This window comes from Colias philodice, chromosome 32 (genome assembly GCF_061535455.1).
Source record: "Colias philodice isolate Cphi_HAF_F1 chromosome 32, ilColPhil1 Martin Lab GWU primary, whole genome shotgun sequence".
In the NCBI taxonomy this organism is placed as follows: Eukaryota; Metazoa; Arthropoda; class Insecta; order Lepidoptera; family Pieridae; genus Colias; species Colias philodice.
The window spans coordinates 1,535,435-1,555,017 of NC_143117.1; the positions used below are offsets into that span (position 1 = coordinate 1,535,435).

Below are 19,583 nucleotides of genomic sequence, written 5' to 3' on the forward strand. Positions count from 1 at the left end.
AAGTGATTATACGTATACAATATTTTGTTTTTTTAACAAAAACTATGACAAAATCTAAAATAAAGTTAAGTTAATTATAAATAACAATCGAAAAATGGGTAATTTTACGCTGTCCCCTGCTTACTCTTACGCGTTTATTACATTATTTCTTAACTTTTTTGTAAGAAAGGTACCATCTTTTAAGGTTTTATTTGGTCCAGGATAATCAGTTACTGTGATAATAGTTAAAATATAATAACCTTATATAACAAAATAAAAGATAAAAAAATCAAAAAGAAAATCAAAAAAATTGTCCTTCCCGGAACATTCAGTTGTGTCACCGATTTTCTAAAAAGAAAATTACTGTGGTTCAATTAATTTTGCATTACTGTCAACACCATAGCTACTGCTATGCAACTTATCAGGTTAGAAGCCGTCAGGGTCAAAAAACTGCTTAGAAGGAGTGCACGCGTGTTTGCAAGCCGCAGGGACCAAATTCTTCATTCAGGTATGTGACCATATTTTGGCTTATTTCTATCTATTTATCTTGTAGTATTTAGTTAATTTTGTTTTAAATGTTTTATATGTAAGTTGATCAAAAGTTTTGATGAATATAAGTGTTGTGGTTATATTTTAAACCGTTTTTATTACTAGAGGATTATCAAATGTGACTTCCGCTGTGTGACTATTTGAGCGGTCACATATACGCTGAACGAAAAGTCACAACATGCCTGAACACATAAAGCAATGTTTACATGGCGATTTTCTTGAGCTATAAAAATATTTTTCTAAGACATTTTTGACTGAGTAGGAAACTACGGCAAAAAGTAGATTTCAAAAATAAAAATTATTTCTCCATACAAATCGCAACAGCTGATTGATCATTTTGCATGAGGAAGTAAAATTTTTTTTTGAGGAAAAAAAAAGAAGCATTATGCAGAAAAAGAAACAAAATAAGCCAGCAGAACTAAGAATCTAGACAATGTGCCTTGTATAACAACGAAAGATAATAATGGAACAAAAATTAATTTTTTTCACGATATTTTTCATTGGTTTTTTTTTTATTTACAGATTAACCTTCGTGTTTGCAGCGTCCACTGAAACAAGATTTTTTTTATCAAATATGGTGATTGAGATTATTTAAGGTTAATAATAAACGAATCACGAAGACTGATTATCGACTGATTAATTTGATTAGTGCCAATATAAAACATAAAAGAGACTTCTTATTCTTGAATCTTGATAGTAATTTACCCTTTAGATAAATAATAATAATGTGATGGCTTAAGCCCGAACTGATTGTGATAATTTAGTTTGAAGTTAAGTTAAGTTTATAATTATATTTATTATGTGTGCCTGCGTACTTTTTTTTCGCCATGTAAACGCACCCTTTCCCTTTTTAGGTATTCGGTTGTGTGACTGTCCCTATATTACGGAGCTGAATTTTTTAAATATTTCAGTAGATTTTACATTTAATGCCCTTCAAATCAGTCTCTTTAATGGAGAATAATACATAAGTGTAATATTTGTTGCCTTTTCTCTAAAAAAGTATCTAACATTTTAAATGTAAAGATAATAATGACAGTTGAAGTACCAGAGTCACAATACTGAATATATTAATGTTTTTTTTAATTAGCTTAGATCCAAAAGTTGGGAATAGTGAGTGTTTAAAATATACAAAATAACGATTTTAAGTTAATAAATAAACAATATCTAAAAATTCTTATATTTTGCACTGTTTTTCCAGCTACTGAATATAGTCACACAACTGATATAAAATTGCGAGACTTTCCATTGTGTCCTATTATTTTTACAGTTTTCTCATTTTAAACCCATCATATTATATGTTTTCTTGAAGTATATTGAATTTCCGTTTTAAAGAGACCAAAAAAAGTTTAAAATATAATACTATCAAAAAAAATATATTTTTCAAGGAGGGGGTACATTTTTGTGAAAATGCCCATATATGAGCGTTTTCAAAAAAAAGTGTACCCCTCACTTTCGGCCTGTCCCCTGTGTTTCAAGTCGAATAACAAGTAAAATTTATATGATGGCTAATTATTTTAATGCTTGAAATGTATTAAATACATCATAATTTGATAAATGCAAACAATTAATTCACGGAAACATTGCGTACTATTTTTTAAATAATCATTTTTAAAACTAAAGTGTCAGTTTTTGGCGTGTCCCCATCCAAGTTCTTCGATGTTAAAGAAGCGATTCTAAAAAGTTTTATACCAAGGTACCATAAGTTTTAGTGTCGTCTAAAAGTACATTTATTTGCGAATCGTCGCATGTAGTTCATAATTAAGGCCTTATAATCGTTTAAAAGCAATTTGATTTCCAAAAATATCTTAAAAAGTGGTACCGACCGGACATGTCGGGTTTATCACGGCTAATAATGCCACTTACAAATTTTAGATTACTATTTGAATTTTATAAATGGCAAAATTATCGTTTACTTTCACCGTCCGCCAATTTAAAAAAGCTTATTTTCAAATACAGTTCGAGTAAAACAGACGTGTTTTGTGAGTGCAACGGCCGTTGCAATTTCTACTGTCTGGTTTGAGACATATTATTACTTGATACAGGTAAGTAAACATCGTTTAAATACTTTCAAAAGATGAGCAATATATTCATTAACCGTTATTTACATTTGATAATCAGTGTAGGCACATTTTTTCGTCAGAATATAATTTTGAATTTATATTTTTGGTTTTATGGCATTCAAATGCTTTATGCCGGAATGGCGCGAAGGATGCGGGTTCGAGTCCCGCCTCGTGATCGAATTTTTTCTATTCTTTATAAATTTATATTTATAAAGCATTTGAATGCCATAAAACCAAAAATATAAATTCAACAAAAAAGGTCGTGTTCCATCGTTACAATATTGTATTCACTGAAAAGTGCTTCATATTGGTTGAAATGGTTGTTAATCATCTCAATAGATGGCGCGCGATGTGTCCCTTCAGACACATAAAACTGAAAGAATAGAATAAATTCGATCACTCGGGCGGGTCACGAGTGGCTGAGTTGGTGAGGCATCCGCCCCGGAATGGCGCGAAGGATGCGGGTTCGAGTCCCGCCTCGTGATCGAATTTTTTCTATTCTTTATAAATTTATATTTATAAAGCATTTGAATGCCATAAAACCAAAAATATAAATTCAACAAAAAAGGTCGTGTTCCATCGTTACAATATTGTATTCACTGAAAAGTGCTTCATATTGGTTGAAATGGTTGTTAATCATCTCAATAGATGGCGCGCGATGTGTCCCTTCAGACACATAAAACTGAAAGAATAGAATAAATTCGATCACTCGGGCGGGTCACGAGTGGCTGAGTTGGTGAGGCATCCGCCCCGGAATGGCGCGAAGGATGCGGGTTCGAGTCCCGCCTCGTGATCGAATTTTTTCTATTCTTTATAAATTTATATTTATAAAGCATTTGAATGCCATAAAACCAAAAATATAAATTCAACAAAAAAGGTCGTGTTCCATCGTTACAATATTGTATTCACTGAAAAGTGCTTCATATTGGTTGAAATGGTTGTTAATCATCTCAATAGATGGCGCGCGATGTGTCCCTTCAGACACATAAAACTGAAAGAATAGAATAAATTCGATCACTCGGGCGGGTCACGAGTGGCTGAGTTGGTGAGGCATCCGCCCCGGAATGGCGCGAAGGATGCGGGTTCGAGTCCCGCCTTGTGATCGAATTTTTTCTATTCTTTATAAATTTATATTTATAAATTTATATGAATATAATTTTGACTAAAAACTGAAAAGAAAACGTCACGTCAGTTTTGCAACATTTTGCTTCGTGACCTATAGGCTGACAAGAAAAGTCGCAAAACTGCAGCATAAAGCCAAGTCTAGATTGTCATTGTAATATTCTTCATAATTTTTATAATTTTTTCATATTTTTAGTTTTCACTAATCTCGGGACCAAAAAGGACATGTATAATTTGCAAAAAATGGTATTGCAATGAATGCGTTGGTCAGCAGGTATACCCTGAATATATAATATGTGATACATGTATGGAAAGTTAAAAGGTGTAGGTAGTGTAACTTTGAGTTTTACCCTAAAATTGATACTGTGTCAAACTGTGTGTTGGTGTATTTTTTTATGAGACTAAAATAAAATTTTTGTAAACGTATTCTCGGTTTTATTTTAACCATGTTAATTGGATTCAATATAAACCTAGCCTTATAAAAAATGGTCTATCGGTTTTGCGACAGTCCCCCGTTTTGCGACAAGAAAAATTTTAGTTTTTACATTTTTTTATTATAAGGGACACAAATAATTTGATTTCAATATTTAAAATGGTTTTGCTGTTCCGAAATAAAATAATCACTTTGCCGATTTTAATCAAAATGTATTAAGTATCGTAAAAGTAACGGCTACTTTGGCATCAGCTGTGGCAAAACAGAACTTAAAGCTAGTTTAATAGGAATTTTATTAATTTGTCGACTTCAATTTTCTATTTTTTAAATAATGTATGTTATAATCTTCGTAACACAATCAAAATATTTTGCGTCTTCCTTCGTAGTTAATAGTTACATGAGCATTAATGACTGTCGCAAAACTGACACTTTTTTTCACAGTCCCAATTTATTTTGATGATTTCTCGTAAAACAAATTAATCTGCAAGCAATTAAATACAATTTCACTTACTATGATGTATATTTAAAATTTCTAAATCAAAATTTCATTAAAAATGCAACATTTAAAATTTATCCATAAATTCAGTCATGGTACACTTTTTTTTGAAAACGCTCTAATGAAACAATTGATATGATAGCATTTCGCGTACTTGTACATATATTAAATATCGTAATTAATATTTTTTAGAATAATTATGTATAGATTTTAATTATTTTATTGTTGTGGAGCGTTTTCAAAAAAAAGTGTACCCCTCACTTTCGGCCTGTCCCCTGTGTTTCAAGTCGAATAACAAGTAAAATTTATATGATGGCTAATTATTTTAATGCTTGAAAAGTATTAAATACATCATAATTTGATAAATGCAAACAATTAATTCACGGAAACATTGCGTACTATTTTTTAAATAATCATTTTTAAAACTAAAGTGTCAGTTTTTGGCGTGTCCCCATCCAAGTTCTTCGATGTTAGAGAAGCGATTCTAAAAAGTTTTATACCAAGGTACCATAAGTTTTAGTGTCGTTTAAAAGTACATTTATTTGCGAATCGTCGCATGTAGTTCATAATTAAGGCCTTATAATCGTTTAAAAGCAATTTGATTTCCAAAAATATCTTAAAAAGTGGTACCGACCGGACATGTCGGGTTTATCACGGCTAATAATGCCACTTACAAATTTTAGATTACTATTTGAATTTTATAAATGGCAAAATTATCGTTTACTTTCACCGTCCGCTATTTTAAAAAAGCTTGTTTTCAAATGCAGTTCGAGTAAAACAGATGTGTTTTGTGAGTGCAACGGCCGTTGAAATTTCTACTGTCTGGTTTGAGACATATTATTACTTGATACAGGTAAGTAAACATCGTTTAAATACTTTCAGAAGATGAGAAATGTATTTGACGGCGCCACCGTCGAAGCTTTAAAAAATAACGAACGGCGAACCGATATAAAGCAGCGCGCGCGCACGACTCGGGTCATTCGTTCGCCGACCGTTGCCGAGTGCACATCTATTACGAGCTTACTATAACTTATTTGTGATATTTATTTTATTAGTGGTCATAATATTGTAATACCAAGTAATTGTATTAGAAATGACTGTATTGTAAAACTGACATGATTTAAAAGAGCAACTATGGAGTTTCTTGCCGGTTCTTCTCTGTAGATACTGCATTCCGAATCGGTGGTAAATAAAGAAATGTTTGAGTTAGAGGTGTTTCTTTGCTCGATTACCCAACGCAACGCCCACAGCTTGAAAATAGATCCACATTCTACACCTTTCGCCGACATCAGAATTGGGATCAAATCGAGCAAATGAGAAAGCACGTGGCGATAACCTGGATATAATTAATGCGTGCGCTGATTAAAAGACAAAATGCCGCAACCACGTGGCACTTCGATCCAGTTTCAACGGGAAGAGGCATCCTACAGATCTACGAGCATACGTGTCACTGAGCAGCCGGTGACAAAGGGAGAGCTCGTTATGTGCGGGCCGGGTGGCAACTTCGCCTCGCGCTGCGCGGATGCCACTGCCGCTCGCACCACCGCGTCGGACCCCGTATCATCGAGAGCAGCGCTTCATCATGACTTCACAAGTCTGGCATCGCAGCGTTATCGCAGTAGCAGTGGCGCGGGCGGTGCGCCTACAAGCCGTGTGGTTCATGGCAGAGGAGGGTTATGGTGTAACGAAACGACGCGTTGGCAGCTGCCACTCGGCACATGTATGAGGCTAAGTGCTGGTGAATCTGGTCAGTCGTACTATTTTTATTACTATGTTTCTGATGTTCTCTTGTAAGAAATCGGTCAGTAGATAACATTTCACTTTGAGTGTGCAATTAGATAAAGAAAGTAAGGTTTTTAAAATGTAGTAACTTATTTGAAAGAAAAAGAAATTTATTGCCAAAAACAAAATTTATCTTAAAATTCAAATATCAGTACCTAGGTCGTGTGACTTGTATTTCACTTATTCAGGGACACGTTTACTTGAGTAGGTAATTCACGTTATTTAAAAAAAAAACACTTCGCGGCGTAAGCACTGACTTCAAGATGAATTAAGTAACGACTTGCTTTAATGTTGGTTAGTTTGTGAGCTAACACTAAAGAAAGAAAGCGCAATAATTTGTACACTGCATCCAGATACTTCAATCGAACGTAAACAATAAACATTCACTTGTCCGTGTATCGGAACAAAAAACAGTATGCGAATTACTTTTAAATTAGTTTCTTAACTACCCGCGTTAGTTTCTTGACTACCCGCATTCATTTCTTGAACTACCTGCGTTAGTTTTTATTTAGACTATACCCTTGACAAATAGCAATTAATTGCTACACAAAGACAGCCTTATTGCCATTCGATTAAAAACGAAAAGCAATGCGTTAACTAGTGCTTAGAGGTTTAATAAACTTTTCGTAGGTTTTATTTAGGGTGATATTTGAGGTCATTTCTTTATAAAAAAAAATAAATAAATATTAAGTCGTGAACAATTCACAGTATACAGTTTTTACAATATGCAGTATTATGAAATGTGGCAGACTTAGTTTGATCGAATGAAAGATAAATCGAGGCATTTCGTTTTGAATTTTTACTTAGAAAATTTATTAAGGCCCTATTTAGGCAGTTCATAATACAATGTCACAGATAATTATCGTGTGTTCAAATAAACATCTGGCGTAAGATAAACGTTATGATTGGAGTACGGGTCTAGATTCGGTTTTAGTATGTAATTTGATTGCTTTAAAAAAAAAAGAAAAAAAAAACTCTTAACTATCCCATCAACGTAAGGGTCCGTTAAATATTACGATAGTTTAAAAAAAAAAAGATAATAACCGAAAATAATCTCAAGGTTAATCGCGCATTTACAGTTTACATACTGTCGTCAGAATATAATGTCTGTTTAATTGAATAGAGAAAAGAAAAAATCCATCCAGGTTTTCTGAAGGTTATTTTGTAGCTTCAAAATATAAGAACGCAAATCCTAAACGTGGAGTATTCGATAGTATAATCGATTTACATTGTGTGCATTTAATGTAATTCCTTGATAATAGTTTTTGTGACTAGCTGCAGTTTGACATCAACTGAATACATCAATTAGGTAGTTGTACAGTAGTTGTTGAGCAGTACATTCTTATTTACGTTGAAACTAAAATTTAGCTCAGCCCTTTTACCGTTCGATATGAGATTCACAGATGAGTTTAAGCCTACACTTATCAATTGTTTCGAGTTTTCAAAAGTTAACATACCGTTAAGGAATTTTAACCACATTTGAGAACAAGCTTTTGCCACTTTTTGAGTTAGTCGAAATTTTGTGTTTTTTTGCGGTTAAGTTACGAATTATTCGTTTTAAAAACTTTTTAGATATTGTAATTTTTGCGCTATAGTCAATGATCATAGTTAACGACAGGTAATGTCAGATTGATTTTAATTAGCTAAATTACAGAGAGCGTTTTACGACACAGCGTTTAGAAGCGAGGCAGTTAACAGTACGGCGCAGCGGTTGCGTAGCATATGGAGCAACGTAGCATCATCAGCGGCCAATGGTACGGCTCGATGACGCGATGCCAGGATGACGCAGCACAAACGTTGAGGATACGGTCGCGTACCGTTTTACTGATTTGCTGCGGCAACACTCTGTTTTCAGTTTTCATAGTTGACCAGTAGCATACTGACATCTGTTTACTCGTACGCTGTACGAAGTAAATGTGTGTTGTGTCCACACAACACACATTTACGTAATATTCCAATATTACTACAGTAATGTCGTTTATTAGAAGAAAGTGATATGCTATCTGGCATGAGGTCCAGGATAAAACATGTGTGTTCTGACCGGTCAGTAGGATCGGGGCAGTGTAGGCTGAGGCAGGATGGATGTTATTTTGACAAAAAAAAATGAAAATGAATTATCGTAGTAATGTAGTGTGAGATATTATGGCGTACGAGGACACAAGTATGACTGTATCGGAGATAACTTGTGTAAAGTAAAAGTTTGTAACGTGGATTATTGTAACGGTAATGATTTCATTGCAGGAATTGTGCGTGCTATCTGGTTTGCAGTCCACGGTAGTTGAGCCTTCATTTGTGGTGAGCGAGCGTCGTGTCTATGTTATGTGGATGTTGTTGGTGTTCTGTAAGGTCAGTATGGCCGAGCGGTATAGTTGTCTAATCCCGGGATGAAATACCGTAGTGCTGTAATACGAGAAGGGACGTACGAGGACGTACGATTGTCAGTATGGCCGAGGAGTGGAGAGAGTGGAGAGAGTCGTGAGTTTGGATTTAATATTGTTGTGTAAAAAAAAAGAAAGAAAAGAAGGAAAAAAATAATCCTTAAAAAAAAATATGCAAAAAAAATTATGCAAAAAAAATGATGCAAAAAAATGATGCAAAAAAAAATGATGCAAAAAGAATGATGCAAAAAGAATGATGCAAAAAGAATGATGCAAAAAATGATGCAAAAAGAATGATGCAAAAAAAAGGAGAGCAAAAGAATGGTGCAAAAAAAAAGAGAGAGCGAGTTATTGAAGGGAGTCCGGTCCAATAACTCGGCTATAGGGATTGCAGATCCGGTCTAGCACGCTATAGGGAAATCTGGTCTAGCACAGTAAGCTAAAGAGATTTCCGGACTGGCACGCTAGAGGGAAATCGGGAGAGATTTCCGGACTAGCACGCTAGAGGGAAATCTGGAGAGATTTCCGGACTAGCACGGTTGCTGAAGGGCTTGCCGGACCAGCACATTGTTTTAATTGTCTTGTTCCCAGGTGCTCAGAAGTCGCTCGAGGACGAGCGTATGTCAGAATGGCCGTGACGGCGCCACCGTCGAAGCTTTAAAAAATAACGAACGGCGAACCGATATAAAGCAGCGCGCGCGCACGACTCGGGTCATTCGTTCGCCGACCGTTGCCGAGTGCACATCTATTACGAGCTTACTATAACTTATTTGTGATATTTATTTTATTAGTGGTCATAATATTGTAATACCAAGTAATTGTATTAGAAATGACTGTATTGTAAAACTGACATGATTTAAAAGAGCAACTATGGAGTTTCTTGCCGGTTCTTCTCTGTAGATACTGCATTCCGAATCGGTGGTAAATAAAGAAATGTTTGAGTTAGAGGTGTTTCTTTGCTCGATTACCCAACGCAACGCCCACAGCTTGAAAATAGATCCACATTCTACACCTTTCGCCGACATATTCATTAACCGTTATTTACATTTGATAATGAGTGTAGGCACATTTTTTCGTCAGAATATAATTTTGACTATAAACTGAGAAGAAAACGTCACGTCAGTTTTGCAACATTTTGCTTCGTGACCTATAGGCTGACCAAAACTGACAGCATAAAGCCAAGTCTAGATTGTCATTGTAATATTCTTCATAATTTTTATATTTTTTTTCATATTTTTAGGTTTCACTAATCTCGGGACCAAAAAGGACATGTATAATTTGCAAAAAATGGTATTGCAATGAATGCGTTGGTCAGCAGGTGGTCAGCATAGGTATACCCTGAATACATATGTGATACATGTATGGAAAGTTAAAAGGTGTAGTGTATTTATTTCTTCTGAAGCTTGAGATTAGTTTTTTTTGTCTTATCATAAATACCCTTAACTATTACATTCTTCCTACTGTTATAGGAGTTTGCTGGAAGTTTTGATACTTTAACCACTTATCTTTTTTTCTTTTTTTTCAGATTGGAAAACATTCTAAGTTCCACAAAGCTCCAACAACATGGTTATTTTTCAGTTGCAACTGATCTCTATTAAATTTATAAGGAACGGTTCCTAAATTGTGATAAGGTTCCAATTAATATAATGTTCGTAACTTTTTACATCGTTTTTTTATTCGTATTACACTTCGTGTCCTAAGAAGTAGTATTTACCTAAACGGTATCTTATTATTTATTTAGACTTATTGGGTTAACAGTACTTCTAAAGACATCCGTATAACCGGCTAAAGATATATCCTACTTATATTTTGCGAAACTCGCCATAACTCTGAGTTTTACCCTAAAATTGATACTGTGTCAAACTGTGTGTTGATGTACTTTTTTTATGAGACTAAAATAAAATTTTTGTAAACGTATTCTCGGTTTTATTTTAACCATGTAAATTATTGGATTCAATATAAACCTAGCCTTATTAAAAATGGTCTATCGGTTTTGCGACAGTCCCCCGTTTTGCGACAAGAAAAAATTTAGTTTTTACATTTTTTTATTATAAGGGACACAAATAATTTGAATTCAATATTTAAAATGGTTTTACTGTTCCGAAATAAAATAATCACTTTGCCGATTTTAATCATATATGTATTAAGTATCGTAAAAGTAACGGCTACTTTGGCATCAGCTGTGGCAAAACAGAACTTAAAGCTAGTTTATTAGGAATTCTATTAATTTGTCGACTTCAATTTTCTATTTTTTAAATAATGTATGTTATAATCTTCGTAACACAATCAAAATATTTTGCGTCTTTCTTCGAAGTTAATAGTTACATGAGCATTGATGACTGTCGCAAAACTGACACTTTTTTTCACAGTCCCAATTTATTTTGATGATTTCTCGTAAAACAAATTAATCTGCAAGCAATTAAATATAATTTCACTTACTATGATGTATATTTAAAATTTCTAAATCAAAATTTCATTAAAAATGCAACATTTAAAATTTATCCATAAATTCAGTCATGGTACACTTTTTTTTGAAAACGCTCATATATATCTGATGGCGCTAGTAGTTTGTGAGCGTTTTCAAAAAAAAGTGTACCATGGCTGAATTTATGGATAAATTTTAAATGTTGCATTTTTAATTAAATTTTGATTTAGAAATTTTGAATATACATCATAGTAAGTGAAATTATATTTAATTGCTTGCAGATTAATTTGTTTTACGAGAAATCATCAAAATAAATTGGGACTGTGAAAAAAAGTGTCAGTTTTGCGACAGTCATCAATGCTCATATAACTATTAACTACGAAGAAAGACGCAAAATATTTTGATTGTGTTACGAAGATTATAACATACATTATTTAAAAAATAGAAAATTGAAGTCGACAAATAATTAAAATTCCTATTAAACTAGCTTTAAGTTCTGTTTTGCCACAGCTGATGCCAAAGTAGCCGTTACTTTTACGATACTGAATACATTTCGATTAAAATCGGCAAAGTGATTATTTTATTTCGGAACAGTTAAACCATTTTCAATATTGAAATCAAATTATTTGTGTCCCTTATAATAAAAAAATGTAAAAACTAAAATTTTTCTTGTCGCAAAACGGGGGACTGTCGCAAAACCGATAGACCATTTTTTATAAGGCTAGGTTTATATTGAATCCAATTAACATGGTTAAAATAAAACCGAGAATACGTTTACAAAAATTTTATTTTAGTCTCATAAAAAAAATACACCAACACACAGTTTGACACAGTATCAATTTTAGGGTAAAACTCAGAGTTACACTACCTACACCTTTTAACTTTCCATACATGTATCACATATTATTATGTATTCAGGGTATACCTGCTGACCAACGCATTCATTGCAATACCATTTTTTGCAAATTATACATGTCCTTTTTGGTCCCGAGATTAGTGAAACCTAAAAATATGAAAAAATTATAAAAATTATGAAGAATATTACAATGACAATCTAGACTTGGCTTTATGCTGCAGTTTTGCGACTTTTCTTGTCAGCCTATAGGTCACGAAGCAAAATGTTGCAAAACTGACGTGACGTTTTCTTTTCAGTTTTTAGTCAAAATTATATTCTGACGAAAAAATGTGCCTACACTGATTATCAAATGTAAATAACGGTTAATGAATATATTGCTCATCTTCTGAAAGTATTTAAACGATGTTTACTTCCCTGTATCAAGTAATAATATGTCTCAAACCAGACAGTAGAAATTGCAACGGCCGTTGCACTCACAAAACACGTCTGTTTTACTCGAACTGTATTTGAAAATAAGCTTTTTTAAATTGGCGGACGGTGAAAGTAAACGATAATTTTGCCATTTATAAAATTCAAATAGTAATCTAAAATTTGTAAGTGGCATTATTAGCCGTGATAAACCCGACATGTCCGGTCGGTACCACTTTTTAAGATATTTTTGGAAATCAAATTGCTTTTAAACGATTATAAGGCCTTAATTATGAACTACATGCGACGATTCGCAAATAAATGTACTTTTAGACGACACTAAAACTTATGGTACCTTGGTATAAAACTTTTTAGAATCGCTTCTCTAACATCGAAGAACTTGGATGGGGACACGCCAAAAACTGACACTTTAGTTTTAAAAATGATTATTTAAAAAATAGTACGCAATGTTTCCGTGAATTAATTGTTTGCATTTATCAAATTATGATGTATTTAATACTTTTCAAGCATTAAAACAATTAGCCATCATATAAATTTTACTTGTTATTCGACTTGAAACACAGGGGACAGGCCGAAAGTGAGGGGTACACTTTTTTTTGAAAACGCTCTTGTATATTATTGTGATATTATAAGTTTGCAGAATTATATCAATATTTAAATAACCATCAAAAAATTTAACTATATATACATATTTTTCTTAGTATGTACTTTAAAGTGTTAGCGAGCGTTTTCAAAAAAAAGTGTACCATGCCTGAATTTATGGATAAATTTTAAATGTTGCATTTTTAATGAAATTTTGATTTAGAAATTTTAAATATACATCATAGTAAGTGAAATTGTATTTAATTTCTTGCAGATTAATTTGTTTTACGAGAAATCATCAAAATAAATTGGGACTGTGAAAAAAAGTGTCAGTTTTGCGACAGTCATTAATGCTCATGTAACTATTAACTACGAAGAAAGACGCAAAATATTTTGATTGTGTTACGAAGATTATAACATACATTATTTAAAAAATAGAAAATTGAAGTCGACAAATTAATAAAATTCCTATTAAACGAGCTTTAAGTTCTGTTTTGCCACAGCTGATGCCAAAGTAGCCGTTACTTTTACGATACTTAATACATTTCGATTAAAATCGGCAAAGTGGTTATTTTATTTCGGAACAGTAAAACCATTTTAAATATTGAAATCAAATTATTTGTGTCTCGTATAATAAAAAAATGTAAAAACTAAAATTTTTCTTGTCGCAAAACGGGGGACTGTCGCAAAACCGATAGACCATTTTTCATAAGGCTAGGTTTATATTGAATCCAATTAACATGGTTAAAATAAAACCGAGAATATGTTTACAAAAATTTTATTTAAGTCTCATAAAAAAAATACACCAACACATAGTTTGACACAGTATCAATTTTAGGGTAAAACTCAGAGTTACACTACCTACACCTTTTAACTTTCCATACATGTATCACATATTATGTATTCAGGGTATACCTGCTGACCAACGCATTCATTGCAATACCATTTTTTGCAAATTATACATGTCCTTTTTGGTCCCGAGATCAGTGAAACCTAAAAATATGAAAAAATTATAAAAATTATGAAGAATATTACAATGACAATCTAGACTTGGCTTTATGCTGCAGTTTTGCGACTTTTCTTGTCAGCCTATAGGTCACGAAGCAAAATGTTGCAAAACTGACGTGACGTTTTCTTTTCAGTTTTTAGTCAAAATTATATTCTGACGAAAAAATGTGCCTACACTGATTATCAAATGTAAATAACGGTTAATGAATATATTGCTCATCTTCTGAAAGTATTTAAACGATGTTTACTTCCCTGTATCAAGTAATAATATGTCTCAAACCAGACAGTAGAAATTGCAACGGCCGTTGCACTCACAAAACACTTCTGTTTTACTCGAACTGTATTTGAAAATAAGCTTTTTTAAATTAGCGGACGGTGAAAGTAAACGATAATTTTGCCATTTATAAAATTCAAATAGTAATCTAAAATTTGTAAGTGGCATTATTAGCCGTGATAAACCCGACATGTCCGGTCGGTACCACTTTTTAAGATATTTTTGGAAATCAAATTGCTTTTAAACGATTATAAGGCCTTAATTATGAACTACATGCGACGATTCGCAAATAAATGTACTTTTAGATGACACTAAAACTTATGGTACCTTGGTATAAAACTTTTTAGAATCGCTTCTCTAACATCGAAGAACTTGGATGGGGACACGCCAAAAACTGACACTTTAGTTTTAAAAATGATTATTTAAAAAATAGTACGCAATGTTTCCGTGAATTAATTGTTTGCATTTATCAAATTATGATGTATTTAATACTTTTCAAGCATTATATAATTAGCCATCATATAAATTTTACTTGTTATTCGACTTGAAACACAGGGGACAGGCCGAAAGTGAGGGGTACACTTTTTTTTGAAAACGCTCTAGCATTATATTTCATGAACCGTATAATATTGAAATTAAATACAGCGCCATCTATTAGAGAGAAGATGTAGTCATTATTAATTTCGATTCTTCTATTCACCACTAGATATCTCTGATATAAAGTATATTTTAAGCCGCAATACATAGACAGGTGTCCCGTAAGTAGGTAGTGGACCAACGGGTTATGGGAAGTAGAGGGACTTAGTATCTAACCGCTCAGTTGCTTACGCGCAAAAAAAAAGGGTCTCGATTGCCACCTGACCTTTGACAGAATCTGGGAATACGACGCGCCGTAATAAAACTTTGATTGTGACTCGCTCCTGAGGCTCACTTGAAATGTTTTAACTGTTCTGAATAGCCAATAAAACAAGCTTAAACACTGTGTTTGTTTTTTTTATAGATCTTGTTTCCGTATTTTTCAATGTACCTTGAAACTTTTAACTACCCAAAATATTAGCTACTTGTATGGAAAAATGCGTTTTACTAAAAATTTAGATCGACAAGAGCATTGTTTCTTATTTTATTCATAAAGTAGATTAATTACTAGACACATTTAATCACACATGGATATATTTTATGTGGAATAAAATATTTAAAACATGTATAGTATTACTTTTTTTTAGTATTAGTATTAATTTTTATCGTTTTCCCGAAGGAGTTGGAAAATATTCAAAAAACGTTAAATATTTCTGAAAGTAATAAGTTTTGGCTAGGTAATGTTCACTTTTTTGTTTTTGTTTTACACCTATATGAAGTCACCTGTATAGTATACATACCTAGTTAATTTTTGCGCTAACCCAACCATAAATTGTAGGTATATTAGATCTATTAAACGATAAAGTTCCAAGTACATGCGCAATTAAGAGATGAAAAGAAAATTCGACTTTCTTACAAAGTGGGATGTGAAATATAATATTATCTTACAGTTATATAGGCGTAAATATACTTTGAACTTATATTAATCGTAACCTTAAAAGGTCCTTATATTATTTACTGAGTAAATATGGACGTTAAAATATGATATTGTCTTATTTAAAATATTATCTTATTTATTGAAGTGGGCGGTTAACCTTTATTTTCAGAGAGTTCAAAAAGGGGAGATTCTCAATACGACTGTATTTTTGTTTGTTACAATGTTACCTCAGAACTTTCGACTGGGTGAACCGATTTTGATGATATTTTTTTTTGTTTGGAAGCATATTTTGGACCCAATTGGTTAGGTTCTGACTATTTAAAGACATATCAGTTTTTTTTTGTTAAAAATTATTATTGTTTTTATAAACAAAATATATTATAAATTAAATTAGATACAGATTAATTCTATAAATAAATATAATATATATAAAAGATACTGAAAATGTAAGTAATTGGAGTCCTCAAACATGAATATAAACCAAATTCAATCAAAATGAATTGATTAGTTTTTTATTCGCATTGAAGGAAGGAGCTCTAGCGTCTATTTGACAAGATTTTCACAGGAGAATAAACATGTTTATTCCAAATATATATTTTTTAACAAACTATGTAATAAATAACAAAATTTCCTCTCAAATTGTATTCATTTTCATACAGGTGTGTTAAGTAAAGGGTGTAGAGGTAATAAATAAAATACATTAATTTATTAATTGATTTATTTATTTTATTTCATAACAAGTACATAATTAACAGGTTTTACCCCAAAGCATTACATGTTTAGTTTAAAATAAAATATTAAAAGTAAAATACAATTTTCATTAATTATCGACTTAAGAATTTAAAAACATTTGATTTTATACGTATATAATTACAGGTTAAGTCGACCTATTCCTGTTAAGAGCGTGTAGTAGGGGTCAAAACAAACTGATTTGATCTTATAATACCATATCCAAAAGTTAGCCGTTGAAGAGTTATTGCAATTTTAATTTTTTTCTTGAAAATACCACTTTATCTTCGCATTTAGCGTTTAATTTTTTATTTTACTTATTTGGTCTGGGTTTTTTTGAGTTTTTATGTAAAGGTTGAGTTAAACAATAATTCTCAGCAATAAAAATCCATATCGCTGCAAACAATTCAAAGAAATGGCTTTTAAACTAAAAATAATAACATTAAAGTAATTAAGTTAACTCGTTTTAAACAAAGATATTGAAAAAAATCTCTATGAAAATGTGTCTGCAGATGTTTTTAAAAACATGTGCATGTTCTTAGCTATGTAAAAAGGTATGATAACCTCAGGTAGCATTCGTAGATTCCAAGAAATCGGGGATAAACTTGGTATGGGGAAATAATTCTTAGAATAGCTCATTAACATCGGTCTAGTTATTATCTGCCTATGCGAACAATAAAGGGTTGTGCCGCGTGATTATGATGTCTCACTCACACGCTGCAACTATCTCGCTTCCACCTACTGGAGAGAGCGAGCAAGGTGATGGACGAAGCTGTATGGGGCGAAGGATGCCGCTTTGTATTTTTTAGTCTGCTTATGTGATTCGTCCCTAGTAGATGCGATTTCTGTGCTCCTCTGTGTATTGACAACGCGACTTGGCTTTCTTTTTGGACTGATTTTCTTCCGATTCTGTGACCGTGGCTCGAAACTGGACTTTGATTTTTGCTTGCGATTTGAATTTTCAAGATGAGTTCGTATACTAACGAAGAATATGCTGACATTTTGATGTGTTACGGGTTTTGTCAAGGTGTATCTGCACATGCTCGTGCGGAATACATGACCCGCTATCCTGACCGTCGTGCACCAGATGTTAGTGTCTTCGAAGGGACCTATCGTCGCCTTAGAGAAACTGGTTCGATTCTAAGACGACGAACAGACGTCGGTTGGCCATCTGTCCGGGATGAGGAAGACGAAGAGGAAAATGAAATTAAGCGATTTTTTCGAATGGATCCCACGACATCAACAAACATTGTTGCCCGAGAACTTGGTCTGTCTCAGTGGAAAGTATGGTTCACAATGAACACTTCAGGATATTACCCATATCACTACACGCCCGTGCACGTGATGGAAGAAGGAGATCCTTTAAGAAGACTAGATTTTTGTAGATTCATGTTGAATGCGGATCTGGAAAACCCCTCGTTTTTCAAAAAAATTTTATGGACAGATGAGTCCAAATTTGATCAAGACGGTATCACAAACTACCATAACGCTCACTATTGGGCTCCGAAAGCACGTGGCAATCCTAACAAGAAGATTCCAAAAAAATCACAAAGACGATTCAGTCTTAATATGTGGATGGGGATAATTTCAAATAAATTAATTGGACCATACTTCCTTCCGGACAACCTAAATGGTGAAAATTATGAGACCTTTCTGCGCCAACATTTAAGCGACCTACTTGAAGACATACCCCTGACTTTGTTAAGAGACATGTGGTTCCAACATGATGGCTGCCCTGCACATTACAGAAGAAGTGTTAGAGAATGGTTAGACATCAACTATCCAAACAGATGGATCGGAAGAGGTGGGCCCATACCATGGCCGGCTAGAAGTCCAGACCTAACCCCCATGGACTTTTACGTATGGGGGCATATGAAGAGTCTGGTGTACAATGAGCCGAACCCGATTCCATCTGTTGATATTTTACGACAAAAAATTATCGATGCAGCCAATAAGATGAGGAACCAATTAACAACTGGGGTAGTCAAGAGTTCTCTGCGGAAAAGGTTTCGAATATGTGTTCGCAATAGAGGAAGACATGTTGAGCAGGAACTGTAAAGTTTTTAAGAAAAATAAATTATGACAAAATTTATTCTGATGTTGTACTTTACTAACACTGTCCCATGTTTATCCCCGATTTCTTGGAATCTACGAATGCTACCTGAGGTTATCATACCTTTTTACATAGCTAAGAACATGCACATGTTTTTAAAAACATCTGCAGACACATTTTCATAGAGATTTTTTTCAATATCTTTGTTTAAAACGAGTTAACTTAATTACTTTAATGTTATTATTTTTAGTTTAAAAGCCATTTCTTTGAATTGTTTGCAGCGATATGGATTTTTATTGCTGAGAATTATTGTTTAACTCAACCTTTACATAAAAACTCAAAAAAACCCAGACCAAATAAGTAAAATAAAAAATTAAACGCTAAATGCGAAGATAAAGTGGCATTTTCAAGAAAAAAATTAAAATTGCAATAACTCTTCAACGGCTAACTTTTGGATATGGTATTATAAGATCAAATCAGTTTGTTTTGACCCCTACTACACGCTCTTAACAGGAATAGGTCGACTTAACCTGTAACCCTGTATAAGGACGTATTAAATAAATATGTCTCGGCCTCTCGGGTAGCAGAGCGGGTATCTCTTTTTATTTATACCTATAACATATTAACACAAAGTTTTTCATTTCTTTTTACATTAAAGTCGTCGTTTACTTTCACCGCACGTTCTTTTATCTTCTTTATTTCTCTAGTGAGTCTAGCCGATTCCTTGGCTGTACCTGTGAAATTAAAAATATAAAGTCAATAAAAAAAATGTATAGTAACTTTGATTAATTATTATTAGTAATTACATATTTTGAACGGGAAAACACTTTTAAAAATACATATAATTTAAAAAATTTCAGGTAATAAGTTATTAAATTCAACATATTTTTACCCGACTACGGCAAAGCAAAAGGA

The 19,583-nt window shown here is 33.0% G+C and overlaps 1 protein-coding gene and 1 long non-coding RNA gene across 2 annotated transcripts; both read left to right on the forward strand.

Moving 5' to 3' along the window:
- The first annotated feature begins 281 nt into the window (after nucleotides 1–281).
- Nucleotides 282–1,334, forward strand: LOC149474929 (uncharacterized). The gene is made up of 2 exons (XR_016318171.1): nucleotides 282–487; nucleotides 1,051–1,334. It is a non-coding gene; the product is annotated as an uncharacterized LOC149474929 (long non-coding RNA).
- Nucleotides 1,335–5,522: 4,188 nt separating this feature from the next.
- Nucleotides 5,523–9,744, forward strand: LOC149474930 (uncharacterized). Its single transcript, XM_089714054.1, has 2 exons — nucleotides 5,523–8,767; nucleotides 9,391–9,744. The coding sequence occupies exon 1, from the start codon at nucleotides 6,014–6,016 to the stop codon at nucleotides 6,431–6,433; it is 420 nt and encodes a 139-aa protein (XP_089570180.1). The 5' UTR covers nucleotides 5,523–6,013; the 3' UTR covers nucleotides 6,434–8,767; nucleotides 9,391–9,744.
- The last annotated feature ends 9,839 nt before the right edge of the window (nucleotides 9,745–19,583 follow it).

What these genes read in the sequence shown, in the direction of transcription:
- LOC149474930 (XM_089714054.1), top strand. Translation starts at nt 6,014, where the DNA reads ATGCCGCAACCACGTGGCACTTCGATCCAGTTTCAACGGGAAGAGGCA.